At 52.0% G+C, this 13,628-nt stretch overlaps 1 protein-coding gene across 17 annotated transcripts in view; it reads right to left on the reverse strand.

Moving 5' to 3' along the window:
• TNK2 (tyrosine kinase non receptor 2) overlaps positions 1-13,628 on the reverse strand; it is a 46,380-nt gene that overhangs the window by 19,322 nt on the left and 13,430 nt on the right. For 11 of the 17 annotated variants that reach the window (XM_043594453.1, XM_043594450.1, XM_043594444.1 and 8 more), the window contains exons 1-2: positions 4,022-4,395; positions 203-383 (exon numbers count right to left, since the gene is read on the reverse strand). The exons of 1 other annotated variant lie outside the window; for it this stretch is intronic. In XM_043594453.1, coding sequence (XP_043450388.1) covers positions 203-383; positions 4,022-4,099 — 259 coding nt within the window. In that variant the 5' untranslated portion in view covers positions 4,100-4,395. Of the gene's footprint in view, positions 1-202; positions 384-4,021; positions 4,396-7,409; positions 7,449-13,628 lie in introns of those variants that run through there. 5 more of the 17 variants (XM_043594446.1, XM_043594456.1, XM_043594458.1 and 2 more) reach the window with 4 other exon arrangements.

Below are 13,628 nucleotides of genomic sequence, written 5' to 3' on the forward strand. Positions count from 1 at the left end.
CTCCTCACACTCCAGTTCACCTTTACAACTGCTAACTGTTCTCATGCACTCACTGCGTGCAGCATCTACTGATGCAGCGAGAGTTCTCAGCTATGCCACCCCATGGAATAAGGAGGAGGGCTCTTCCAACTGGCAATCCTGAGGATAGAGGAGGTAAACGGTCAGTGGGGAAGCAACAAGCAAGGCCAATATCCCCACCTACCAGGCCGGCCCATGCCAATCTTCTCCAGGTCCTCATTCTTGACATACTCAAAGTGGGACAGGCGGGTAACATTGAGGTCATCGCGGAGCCGCAGGAAGTACTGTTGTAGCTGCACCTCGGACAGCAGCTCCAGCAGCCAGCCCGTGCCCTCCTCGGGCTGCATGCTGCTGCTCCCCAGCCTCTGTGGGGAGGGAAGAATGGCTCAGGGACCAAGGGGTACAGGGAGGTGGCAGGGGACCCTGTCCCGAGTGTCCTAGGCTCACCCACATTCTACTAAACTGCTTCAAGGGAAGGACTCAAACCATGTTCTTGCTCCCCAAAACAACTGTACAGAATGGCCTATACTCCTGTGCCCCTCTTCCTGCCAGCAACAAGGGTAGAATTAGGGCAACTGGAATACAGCCCAGGCCCTGGAGTCAGGGTCTTAAGCCCAAACTCTGTGATCTGTGGCTGAGTGATATGAGATCAACCTCTCTGCTTTCAGAGAGTCACAAGCCCTTTGAGAACAATGAAAACTATCGATTATGTTTCCAAGAAAACATACACATTCTTACTCATGAAGTTTCCATTAAAAAATTGGGGGGTGGGGCGCCTGACTAGCTCAATCAGTCGAACATGCAACTCTTGATCTCAGGGTTTTGTATTGTAGAGATTACTTAAAAAATATTTTTAAAATATTTTAAAAAACAATTGGTGGGGGAGGGGTGCCTCCCCTCAGTCGATTAAGCATCAGACTTCAGCTAGGTCATGATCTCGCGGTTCATGAGTTCAAGCCCTATGTCTGGCTCTGTGCAGACAGCTCAGAGCCTGGAGCCTGCTTCGGATTTTGTGTCTCCCTCTCTCTGCCCCTCCCCCACTCACACACTGTCTCTCTCTCTCTCAAAAAATAAATAAACATTAAAAAAATAGAAAAAAAAAACAATTGGGGGGGGGTGCAGGGTCCCTTGAGACCTATCCATAGGCTCCTTGGACCTGGTGGACCCCAGGGAAAGAAAGCACTGTGGACTAGATGAGCTCTAGCTAAGTTTCACCCAATGCCTGACACCACCAGAGGCTGTCCCCTCACCATCCCACAGACCACTCAAGTCCCCTTAGAACCACAGTGAGTGGGAGACAAGAGGCAGGCAAAGGCTGGCTGGGGTCAGCTTTCAGATGCCAGCTCAAAGAGGCAGTCCTGCTTAGCTCCATCAACAGTTGTCACCATAGACTACTGCCCAATGTCATCAAAGCTTTTAATTTTTTCAAGAAATACTGGAAATCTGAATCTATATGTGAAATCTGACCACTAAAATTCTTTTTGAAAAGGTAATATATGCACATGGTAAGATATTCAAAAAGCACACAGGAGCCATAAAGTCTCATTCCCTGCCATACTGCACAGCCACCTAGCCCCCTGTCCCCAAAACCAGCTGCCATAAATGACTTTTACACATCCTTCCAGACTTTGTTTCACCCCCCCCCCCCCACACACACACATTTACCCATTACCCACACCATTCTGTTTCTTGTTTTCACTTAACATTACATCTTTCTCTTGACTTTTTAATTATATCGACTAATTCAAGTTTGAAATACACACACACACACACACACACACACACACACGCTGTGCAAGCCAAGCAAAACACATGTGCAGGCTATAATCAGCCAATAGGCCACCAGAGAGTGACCTCTGACCTACACTCTGTGCGGTCCAGAGAAAGAGGACAGGGCACCCATAACACAAAGCAGCCTGGCCCACCGGACACCAAGCCCATCCTTGTCCAATTAAGACCCAACAGAGCTGAGAGCTTGTCCAGGCCGGCCCCTGACCTGTGTTCAATCCCCACGGAGGAAAACCCACAAGAAGGAAAAGGCCAGCTGCCCCTCGACACCCCACAAATCAGAGGTGGCCTTGGCCTCCAGCTCTCAACACAGGCTCACCAAGAGAAGCCGGCGCTTGCAGCCCAGGCGGAGCATGAGCCTCCTGCCCCCACAGTTCCCAGCGGTGTTGCCAGCCTAGCAGCAGGACATCAGAGCTTCCCAGGCAGCTCAGGGCAACGCAAAGAGTGACAAACGGGAATGAGAAGCCCTCAGTTCAAACCCTGGCTCTTCCACCAAGGCAGCTGGGCCAGAGGGGGGTTTTTAAACTTCAAGCTGTGACCCTTTACCTAGATGGTTCCCATGAGGTCTGTGCAGCCTCCTAGGGGACATTCTTGGATGTTGGGGGGCCACTAGTGGCATTTAGTGGGTGACTGGGGGACAAGAATGTAAGTTATCCTGTAATGTGCAGGGGAGTCTCACACATTGTCCCAAATCCCACACAACTTAATTCGTGCGGGTGAAAAACTGGTTTATAAACATCTGAACCTAGAACCGAATTCCATCTTAACATGAGCAAAAATGTATTTTTTGGTTTTTAATACACACTGAATCTTCCTAGAACAGAACTATGGTGTAAAATGAGGGAACACTGACCTTTGCTTTGTTCAGAACTTAGCAAAAGTTGTTCACTAATCAGAAAAATGTCACTGAAGGCAACCTGCCCTTATTATTTCCAAACCCCACTCTCGGTCAGCACTTGTAGACGCTGCCTCCACGGTGGTCCTCCTAGAGGTGTTAGCACTGACTACCTCATCACGTCAGAGTGTACAGACATACCAGAATACATGAAATGCTATCATCACTTTCCTTTTATTTCTCCTTTATACTACAGGTGACATCGTGTTGACTGACTACACACACACAGTAAAAAAGTTATATTTTTATTATTTTTATTTAAGAAGAACTATAAAAATAACTCTAACATTTCAACTACACTTATTATATGCCAGGCACGGTTCTAAGCGTTTAGCTGTATTAACTCACTTATCCTCAACAAAACCATTTGTTACACACAAGGGAGTCCGTGGACGTTAAGAGGGCAGGGCACTGCTGCTTTCCAGAAGAAGGCCCCAAAGGTGCACTGTGAAAATCACTGACCTAGGCCGTGTCTCTCCGCAGCCTGGCCAGGCAGGGCCAGCCAGCACTTCCACCATCACTACCCTGTCCCTGGAGCAAAGCAATTGCACCCACTACATGCCCCACGATGTGGCTTGCCAGCAGGGCAAGCAGTTTGAAGTCTCCCTCCTCTTCTTGCCCAGTCTCCAAGTCTCAGGGTTCTAGACTCCCCACTCCCACCCTCCTCTGGGGGCAACTGCTCAAAGCCATGCCCTGGGTAGTCAGGACTTGGGGAGACACACAGCCCTTCCCCTGAAGCTGTGCAGAAAGCACAGTCTGGCATGTTCCTTTTCCCTGAGACACCAGCTAACAGATCTCCCTGCTCAGCTGGACACTCCCCTCCCTGCTCACCAGCCCCAGGGACAGGGTTGCTCTGCGCAGGGGTGTGTGGGGGACAGGGAAGAACACTGGGATCCCAGTGAGAAGAAAGCAATCAGGGTCTTAGTTCTGTCTTTACCACCAGGGTGACCCTGGATAAGCCCCTTCCCCTTGGCTAAGTGCCCCTTCCCCGCCAAGTTTCTTTGTCTCTGAAGCTTTCCCCCCCACCCTGCTCACAGTCTTCAGCTGTGCGTGTGCCTGGCCCCCAGCACACCCACAGTCCCACACCTGTGTCTGACGTGTGGCGTGGCACTCTCCAGACACGCACATTTCCCGCATACACTTTGCTAACATGCTCACCAACCAGAATGCAGCAGCTGAGGGGAGAGGCCCTGGTCTCAGAACCCCTATCAAGCCCTCAGCCATTCTCAGTCCTGTCCTCTGCTCCTCAGTGAAGTGCTGGCTCTGAGGGGCTGACCCAGTCCCCAGTCAGTCCTACCCACATCCCCAGCCCCCACTCACTGTGTACAGGCGTCGCCGTAGTCTGGCCAGGAGAGGGAAAGAAAGCTCCAGGCCAGGGAACCGACGGGCTGCTGGCATCTCCACGGAGCTGGACCCCCTGACTGGGACCCTGGGACTTTGGCCCAAGATATGAGGGAGCAGAGCCTTTAGCTCCTGAATTTAAGGTTCTGCCCAGAAGGGAAGTTGGCCAAAGACCTGCTCCAGGAGTCCCCCAAATCCCACAACAGGAGTGGGAAATGGGACAGAAGAAGAGGGTGGGCTCCTTTTCTTTGCTGCACAGCTGTTTCCACAGCTGGCTAGTCTGGCAGGAGGTGAGCTCTTCTCTAGGCTGGCTGCAGCCTGGGTCCTCTGTCCTGTTTCTCTGACTTCTCTTCAGTGCAGTGGTCACAGCTCAGCCCTACTCCCTGGCTCCCCCGCCTGACTGCCCTCCCTCCCTCGTCCCTCCCTCCCCGGCTGAGCAGCTCTGACACTGGCTGAAAAAGGACCTTTCTGAATCACTGCCAAAAGGGTGGCGGGAATGAGGGGACTCTTCCTCCCAGCCACCCGCGCTGGCCCCCCTGCCTCCCCATACACAAGGCCCCCTGTCTTTGGCTTCCACCCCAGCCCCCATAGCTGCAGACAACTCTTGGGATTTTAGGGTGGGGGCTATGTGAATCAAGCAGCAACGTACAAAGAGGGGCTACAGGCTCCTACATGGGCTTGTCTGGGGCTGTGGGGGCTAGAACACAGCCTGAGTTGAGGGCCTGGACCCCAGACAGACATTCCTGGGCCCTGCAGGCAGACCCTTCAGAGACCCTCCCCCATCTCCCAGTCCCAGTCTTGGCTGGGCGTCTCCTGGCTCAGGCCCTAATGTGGCCCTGTTACCCTGGTGCCCGACGGAAATAGGAGGCCGGCAGCCTGCCAGAGTGGGGCAGTCCAGCCAAGAGCGAGGGGGGTTGTGGGGGTGAGGAATCTCCACCCCCTCCCCTGGGGTTGCCTTGCACTGCCCACAACATTCAGGGTGCCTCCTCCCCCAGACCAGCTAGCTAAGATCCAAAGCCCCTCTAAACAAACAAATATGCCCCTAGACCCTGCTGGGATGTCCTCACTCCAAAGCAACAGGATTCTAGGCTATAGGATGTTTCTTGTATGGCACCCCCGAACACAGGCAACAGCCTCAGCTAAAAAGAACTGGAGAAACTCCACCAAGCCCCCATTGGCCCCCCATGTTCCTACAGCTGACAAATGATCCCTCTGCCCCTCCTCAAGAGTACCAGCTGCTCCTACACCCCCCTCACTACAGCCCCCAGACACACCTGACAGCTGCAGGAAGTCCTCACAGGCTCCCTCAGCAACCCCTCCCCCCATCAGCAGCCATGTCCAGAGAGCCCGTTTCTTGTACACTGTTCTCTTGTCCCTATCCAGCTGGCTACTAGCTCTGGGAACCCCAGCTGGATGGTGGGGCAGACAGCTGGGTGAGAGTTTTGGGGAGTTAGCATCTTAGGCTCTCTTTCCAGGGCCTCTCTTAGTGCCCAGCCTTCTTAGCAGGGAGGTTACCTGAAAGGTCAGCCATTTCCTGGTCCAACCCTGTGGAGGGGTGGGGGGTGTGGGTGTTGGGGGACATGCCAGCTCTCAAGCTCTCAGTCCCTCCTCCTCATCCCTGTGTCATCTACCACACAAAGCTCGTGGATCCAGCCAGGTATAGCCTCCCCTTGGTCCAGTGAATCACCAGTCTGAGGCTGGGGTCAGAGCTAATAGACAAGATAAGGCCGGGCTGAGATCACACTGGAAATGACTTTTCCCAAAACCCTGGCAGACAGTGCCCTTGGCTCAGAGAAGCCTACTGCCTACTTCCCACCAGGCACCACCCTGAAGGAGCCCCAGGGACCTGACTTTAGGGGACAATTTAAGCAAAATTACTCCCTCTACTGCAAAAGGGGGGCTGCTGGATCAGAATGGCCAGATTGAAGAGTCTAGCCACCCCCAAAAGATGTGTCCCAAATCATTCAGAACCCCATGCCTGACTCTTCCCTTAGACCTTGGGTAAGAACAAGCCTCAGCAACTTGGTCAGCAATCCAGCTGCAAAAGGCTGTGAGGAAAAGCAAAGCCTGGTCAGAGCTCAGGCCACTTCTTGGACCCCTTCTCTCAGACCCGGAAAACAACCTCCACCTTTTCTGTCCCCCTTAGTCCTGTCAGCTATCGCCCTCTGCCGACCGAGAGAGAAAGTGCTTGATCTCCAAGCAGAAGGGAAGCAGCCCCACGAATAACGATCATATTTCCTAAAGCAAATAAGGGCATTTCGCTTGATATGCATATTCAAAAGTAAGCAGGAATGTCCAGGGAACAAGGACTCAGTGCCCATAAAAGACTACACCCAAAGCCTGGCACTGCTTCTGGTGCTCCCACCGGGTGTTGAAGAAAGCCCAAAAGGCAGTTTAACTGGGTCCCAGAGAAACCGGAGACACTGAGGCAGGTGGCAGCATCAGTAATTTCCCACCACTGACTTGCCCCTCACCCACCACATACACACACAAATACCTCATTACCCAGCCTCTCAGCCCCCAGGATCTGTCCCGGGGCCCAGAAGCACAGACGCCCCTCACTCCTGAGAGGCTGCTGCGGAGCAGGGCTGGGCCCTCAGCTCATTGGCACATGATGGGGTCTAGGACCCAGCTACCTGGCTATCCCCCAGGCCTCTCCCATTACCTGCTGTCCCTCCTCACCCCCAGCCAGGCGCTGATATGCAGATCTCTCCCCCATGGCACCCAAACTCCCGGGCGTTAGAGCCAGGGAGGAGAGCAGAGCCCTCCCGCAGCCCCCGCCCCTCCAGCGGCACCGGCAGCGGCAGCGTCACTGCCCTGCGTCCCGAGGGGCCGGGCCTCCAGCATCCTCCAGAAGGAGGGCAGGGGCTGCTTGAGCGCCTCAACCGAGAAGGCCGGTCCGTACCCCACAGCATACCCACCCACAGCCTCATATCCACCGCTGGTTGGCCAGTGTCGGAGCCGAGCCCGGATGGTTGGATGGTCGCCGTCACCTATGCCGGGCCTGCGACCGGCCCCTCCCCCAATCGCTTCCCCAGCCTCCATTCCAAGGAGCCGCCGCCTCTCGCCTCTCCGCAGCACCACCTGCTGACCCCCAGAGACATCCAGGTGCCTCGACCCCACCTCCACTGACCGCAGGGCCACAGCTCCCCTCAGCTCCTTGGCTACCTCCATGATCCCTGAGCTCCACTGCCACCAATTAGGTCCTGGGGAATCAAGACCTCCCACATAAGGAGGTCCACCCAAGAGGCTCACAGGAAAGGAGCCTCATCCTGACTCGGCCTGAGACCCCCCCTCCGTTCACTGGGGCCTGAAGCCTATCCCCCCAATCCGCCCGGCTTCCACCAAGCTCCAAGCATGCGCCCACCTGCCGGACTCCCTGCCGCTCCACTCCGCACTCCACTGCACTCCACTCGCTCAGCGCCCCGAGAACCTGCCCAGTCGTAGAAGCCACGCCTCCGGCACCAGGAGGGAGACCACAGCCCGCCCCTGCCCCACGCCTCTTCCCAGCCCGGCCTTGACATCTCCCTAGCCTCCCCGTCCCCCTCCCCCAAGACTGCACAAGCTGTGCGCAGGGGAGCTCAGGGCAGGGCACAGTGCTGGAGCTGACCTCTGGCCTCAGTAGAGTGCCTCGAGTGCCCACACTCCCCGCCGTAGGAGCTGCTCCAACACGTGCCCACGCCGGGCTCTGCCACCCAGCACTGGGGCGAGGCCATTGCCTAGTGATCAGGAAGTCCTACTGCAGAGGCTCCTCCTCTCCCTCCCGCCCTGAGGGCCTCAAGGCGCCCCACGCACACCCTTTCATTGTGCTGGCATCTGAAGCATCCACTGACTCCTTAGTACCAGGTATTTAGGGCTGAGCTCAGGGCACCCTCCACTTCCGGGAGGGTTGGGGCAGAGGAGGAGGGAGATGCTGAGACACCTGCCCTCCCATCAACCAACTCAACCTTGAGACTAAGGAAAGGGACCCCAGGAGGATACTGGGTGAGTTCCTATAAGGCTCAATCTCCTCACAAGTTCCTTCACCTTGAAGCATGCTGAGGTAGGGGATGACCCTGCCAGGCAGGAGATCTAATCCAGGCAGAAGTCCCTGGGTATCTTACAGCAGCTATAGCAGTTTTGTGGGAAGCTGCAAGAAACCAGCCAAAGTCAGGAAGCTGTCCTGACCCAAAGTCAGAGAAAAAGAGCATGAAAATGCCAGGCCCATCCATTCTTCCCTTCACTGGATGAATGGTATGATCCAAATTATTCCTCCTTCCTGCTTTCTCCCTATCTCCTCCCCACCCCCCCCCCCATTACCCTCCCTTCCTAATGCCATCCTGCCAAGATTCCCACAGGATCCAAACTACCTTTAGGACTTGGGGGATCTACCCTACATACCCCTGTAGTCTACAACCTGCCCCCATATCTCTAAAGAGAGATGGGAGTGGCCAGGAACCAGCTTGCCTCTGCTGTCCACTCCCCTCCCCCAGCCTCTCCAGCAGCATCAGTGAAGTGACAAATCCACACTGAGGAGCAGACATGACATGTAATTTCCGGCCAAGAGATTTTTCCAAAACAATCTACCGTATTCTTGGGAATATATGCCAACCTCACCTCCAAGCCAGCCCTCTCCACCCCTGCCCTCCCTCTTCTCTAAGCTCTAGAGGGAAAACAACATATTGGGGGGGGGGGGGCTTATAGTTCCTCTCCCAGCCAGAGGATTATCTTGCCTCCACATGCCAGCCCCACAAAGCCCAGTCAAGTTCAACTCACCCCTCCATACACAGGCCCCAAACTTCTGGACCAAGGCCAGGCTGGCTCCCCTTGGGACCTCATCCCAGAGGGAACTGCACCAAGCAACCCCACACCTTCAGGTCAGCCCAGTTCTGACATCACACAGATCTGGGGAGGAGGCTGGTCTGGGGCCAATGGAGAGAGGGGGTGATTCAGACACACACCATGGCTGTCCACACCCTCTCCATCTCCAGGACACAGGGGCCCCCTCCCTCCCAGGAGAGCTTGGCAGCTGTGGTTCTGAGGAGAGGCAAAGCTGAGGCATATTTGCTAGTGGTGCTGGGCCCATAGGCCCCAAGTCTAGCCCTGGAGCCTCTTTCCCATCCTCCTTACTATTGATATTTCCCCAAGACTTCTGAACTCACCCTTCCTTCTCTTCTCAGTGGATGCTCTGCTCCCTGGGGGGTCACTTCCTCTCCCTCCCCTGCCCCAGGGCTCCAATTACCATGTGCTGTCTGTCTTTATTTCTGACCACCTGAAGCTCTAGGCCCACATTTACAGACATTTACAGGACAGCTCCACCAGGAGGATGCACAAGTACCACAAATTCTGTATAACCATACTGAGCTCATCATCACCCCCTTCAACTTAGCTAAGGCATGCTCCTATATCCCAACTGAAAATATCACAAGCCAATGCCAGCCACCCAGGCTAGAAACCTCACCCCTGGCCCCCCTGCAACTATAACTTCCTACCTTCCCCACTGGACAGGACACAAAATCTTGTTTCTGCCTCCTCATTAGTCCTCCCAATCAATACCATTAGGATCAAGAGTCAGACAGCCCAGATCTGAAATCTTGGCTCTGTCACTTTGTACTTGAGCAACTTTGGGGCAAATACCTTAACCTCTAAGACTCAATTTCCTCTCCTGTAAAATGGGAAGAAATAGCAGCACCTCCTTCACAGAGTGCAGATTCAATGAGATAATGAACAGCACACTTAGCACAGCACCTGGCACACAGCTGCCTATTGCTATTATTGTCATCTGAAGTCCCTCCCCTGCTTATATCCTTCTGTAACTCCTCATTGAGCCAAATACAAGGCCCTTCAAGATCCTCCCCTTGCCTATTTGTCCACCTCCATACCTCATCATTTTCTTCAAATGTCCATATTCCAGCCAAATTAAATATTTGCCCTTCCCTACACACACTCCCTTCTTTAATTTTTTTTTTTAATGTTTTTGAGAGAGACAGAGAGAGACACAGAGACAGCGGGGGAGGGGGCAGAGAGAAAGAGAGACACAGAATCCCAAACAGGCTCCAGGCTCTGAGCTGTCAGCACAGAGCCCAATGCAGGGCTTGAACCCACAGACCCTGAGATCATGACCCTGAGCTGAAGCTGGACGCTTAACCGATGAGCCATCCAGGCGCCCCACTCCCTTCTTGAATCTTAATGTTTCAGGGTGCCTGGGTGGCTCAGTCAATTAAGTATCTGACTCTTGATTTCAGCTCAAGTCATGATCTCAGTTCGTGAGTTAGAGCCTCATATTGGGCTCTGTGCTGACAATGTGGACCCTGCTTGGGATTCTCTCTTTCTCCCTCTCTCTGCCCCTTTCCCACTTGCTCTCTCTTTCTTTCTTTCTCTCTCTCTCAAAAATCAAGAAAGAAAACTTTAGAAAAAAAAGAACATTTCTCATTAAAAAATTTTTAATGTCTCTGAGCTATTCTCTTTGTGACAGTCCTTCTCTTTGTCTACATGATGAATTCCAACACATCCCCCAAGACCCATGTCATCTCCTCTGTAAATTGCCATTTCCTACCTCTAAATGGTTATTTTTGCCATGCTTCCCATGTTATTCCGTTAAAATAATATTTGAAAACAGGAATGGTATAAACACACAATACAGTTAACTCTTGAACAACATGGGTTTGAATCGTGCAGGTCCACTAATGTGTGAATTTTTTCAATACGGTACAGTACAATGTATTTTCTCTTATGATTTTCTTAATAACATTTTCTTTTCTCCAGTTTACTTTGTTCTAAGAATATAGTACGTAATACATATAAAATGTAAAATATGTGCTGTTTATGTTATTGGTTAAGTTTTCCACTCAACCGTGGGCTATCAGTTCAGTTTTTGGGGAGTCAAAAGTTATATGCAGATTTTAGACTGTGTGAGAGGTCAGCACTCCTAGCCCCCATGCGTTCAACAGTCAACGATAGTGTAGTACATGTGGAAAATAGCCAAATCAATGTATAATTTTCAAATTATCCATCACACTCTGATCCTTAAAGGCTCACTGTTCTTATAGCATTCTGTATCAATATATAATTCTACTGAGAGATTCTATGTACACACCTCTACTGTAGTTTGTACCCTGTAAAGTAACCAGCTGTTTTTATCTATCAACTTGAAGGCAGAAGCTGGCAAGGTATCTGGTCAAGGAGAGTTTCCTGAAAGAGACTTCAAACCCATAAGATGGACACTGGAGAAAGGGGGCCTACTTTACTTCCAGAGGGTATCAGAAATAAGCCTCATTCCCCCACCCCACCCCCGCCCAGGCTTTGCTCCCTCCCAGTATTTCTAATCCAGAAAAGCAAGCACCTTCATAGAAAGAGGGGCTGCCAATCTCATTACAGCCACTCCAGTCCCAGTAAGCTACTTTGCTCCCACAAAGCCGTTTCAGCACCAGGGATGACAAGGCCAGTCAGTTGCTTATGTAGAGGGAGGGCCAGGAATCGGCCTTCTGCAGAAGGCTGCATTCTCACTAGACTGCAGGGACAGCTGGGGTAGGCGATACAACAATGTTGATGGGAAGGAAGCTCAGTTTGTCAGGCATCCCAGCCTCACCACGGGGGTCAAGGGAGTAACAGGGTGGGAAGGCAGGGCACAGAAGCAGGGAATCAGATCAGATACAGGGACCCACTATGCCTCATCTTCGACTCCAACAGAAAAGGAGGTGTGACTTTCAGAGAAGAAAGGAAAGAATCTACCTTTACACAGAACCTATCCACTATCCAGACCCACATTGAACTCAACACCTCCCCACATGTACCAACTTGATCTTGAAAGTATTTAGTTGCTGTTTCATGCTCCAGTGGCTCAAGATTGGCATGCCAACCCTGACACTCAGAGACAGGACACTGAGAGCCCTAACACATTCCTGGAGCACTCCTCCCACCAACAAAACCCTACTCATGTGTGACAGAGGATAAATTCCAGCAGCTGTCTGGGTCTTGTGCACATGCACACCATACACGCCCTGGTGCCAGGGCTCGGATGCAGGGCACTGCAGAGAGCTGCCTCTTGCCAATCCTCTGGCCCAGGCATCATCACAACACCAAGCGATGCAGTGATTCCCCGGAAGGAAGGATGCAGCACAGCTCCCAGCAGCCAGCCACTCCCAGAGCTCTTCTAGGGCTGGGGCTGCGCAGAGGCTGCCTGGCTGGTCCTCTGCCTGCTGGCTCAGGCCTCACCCCACCCCCACCCCTTCAGCAAGAGCCTAGAGCTGAAGGGGCCTATTGTTGAGCCCCGGAGGTGGGGTGGGGAAAGAAGCCAGAGCTGTGAATGGTAGAGCATTTATTCTGCAAGAGGGACTGCTCATCCCCTCTGGACCATGTCCATACCAGAACCCCAGGAGCTAGCAACACCCAGTGAAGGACAGGCTGCAGGGCCCAGGAGACAAAGGGACTGAACCTAGGAGTAAAAGAAATGTTGGACTACCTTCCCACTATATCCTGCCTATCCATTTTAGCAATAAAGAAACTGAGATCCTAAAAGGGGAAGGGACTTGTGAAACAAGGCACTTACGGAGCTATCTTTGGAAACAGATCCCTAGGAACTAGGGGAGATCAATAGTTCAGAGCGGTGGTGACTGTAGACACAGAGGAGCAGCCATACCAAGGTCAGGGATTAGTAAACGTAAGGACCCAGGAAGAGGAGGCCTTGCCTTATTAGAAGACACAGCGTACAGGAGACAGGCAGAGACAGGAAGAGCCCACTGTTCTTACACCCAGCTAAGGCCCTTGGCTCCAGGGCTCCCAGGAGATACAGCTGCTGAAGGAAGAGACCAAGCCAAAACTCTCACTCCAAACCCCGCCTCAGTCACTCACCATGCACCTTCTATGTGCTCACCCTGTGTTAGGGTTTTGGGGAAATAGGAAAGGGAAGTTATGTTCTGGGTCCTCAAGAAGACACTATGTGCAGGTTCTTTTATTTTTTTTAATAGAAAGCAATGTTTTTTTTTTTTTATCTATTTATTTACTTTTATTTTTTTTAGTGAGTTCTAAGCCCAATGTGGGACTTGAACTCACAACACCAAGATCAAAGAGTTGCACACTCTACCAACTGAGCCAGCCAGGGATCCCTACATGCAGTCCTTTAAAAGCTTTATCTTCACTAACTGATTAAAAACTTCCCCTTATTACTCTACATTATCCCCGTTTTACAGATGAAGAAATTGACGTTTTGAAGAAGTGACCAAGGTCATGCAGAGAATAAGAGCTGAAGCCAGGATTCAGTCCATATACAAAGGCACACTAAATTTCTTGGCTCAATGACGCGAGCCCACGGAGGGCAGAGTTATAGTCCTATTCATTAAATATATACTGGATATTGAATGAATTCATGGATTCTATGAGGAAGTTTAAAGAGGGGACAGAGGTTCCAGGAAAAAAACCAGTAAATTGCACACATGCACATAATTCCATTCCTTCTCAAAACCCCTCCAAAACTACACTTTTAAAGAGAATTTATTTTTCTAAAGAGAATTTTTTAAAAAATATTTATTTATTTTTGAGAGAGACAGCACAAAAATGAGCAGGGGAGGGGCAGACAGGATCTGAGCAGAGGAGAGAGGATCTGAAGCAG

This window comes from Prionailurus bengalensis, chromosome C2, assembly GCF_016509475.1.
Source record: "Prionailurus bengalensis isolate Pbe53 chromosome C2, Fcat_Pben_1.1_paternal_pri, whole genome shotgun sequence".
Taxonomy (NCBI): Eukaryota; Metazoa; Chordata; class Mammalia; order Carnivora; family Felidae; genus Prionailurus; species Prionailurus bengalensis.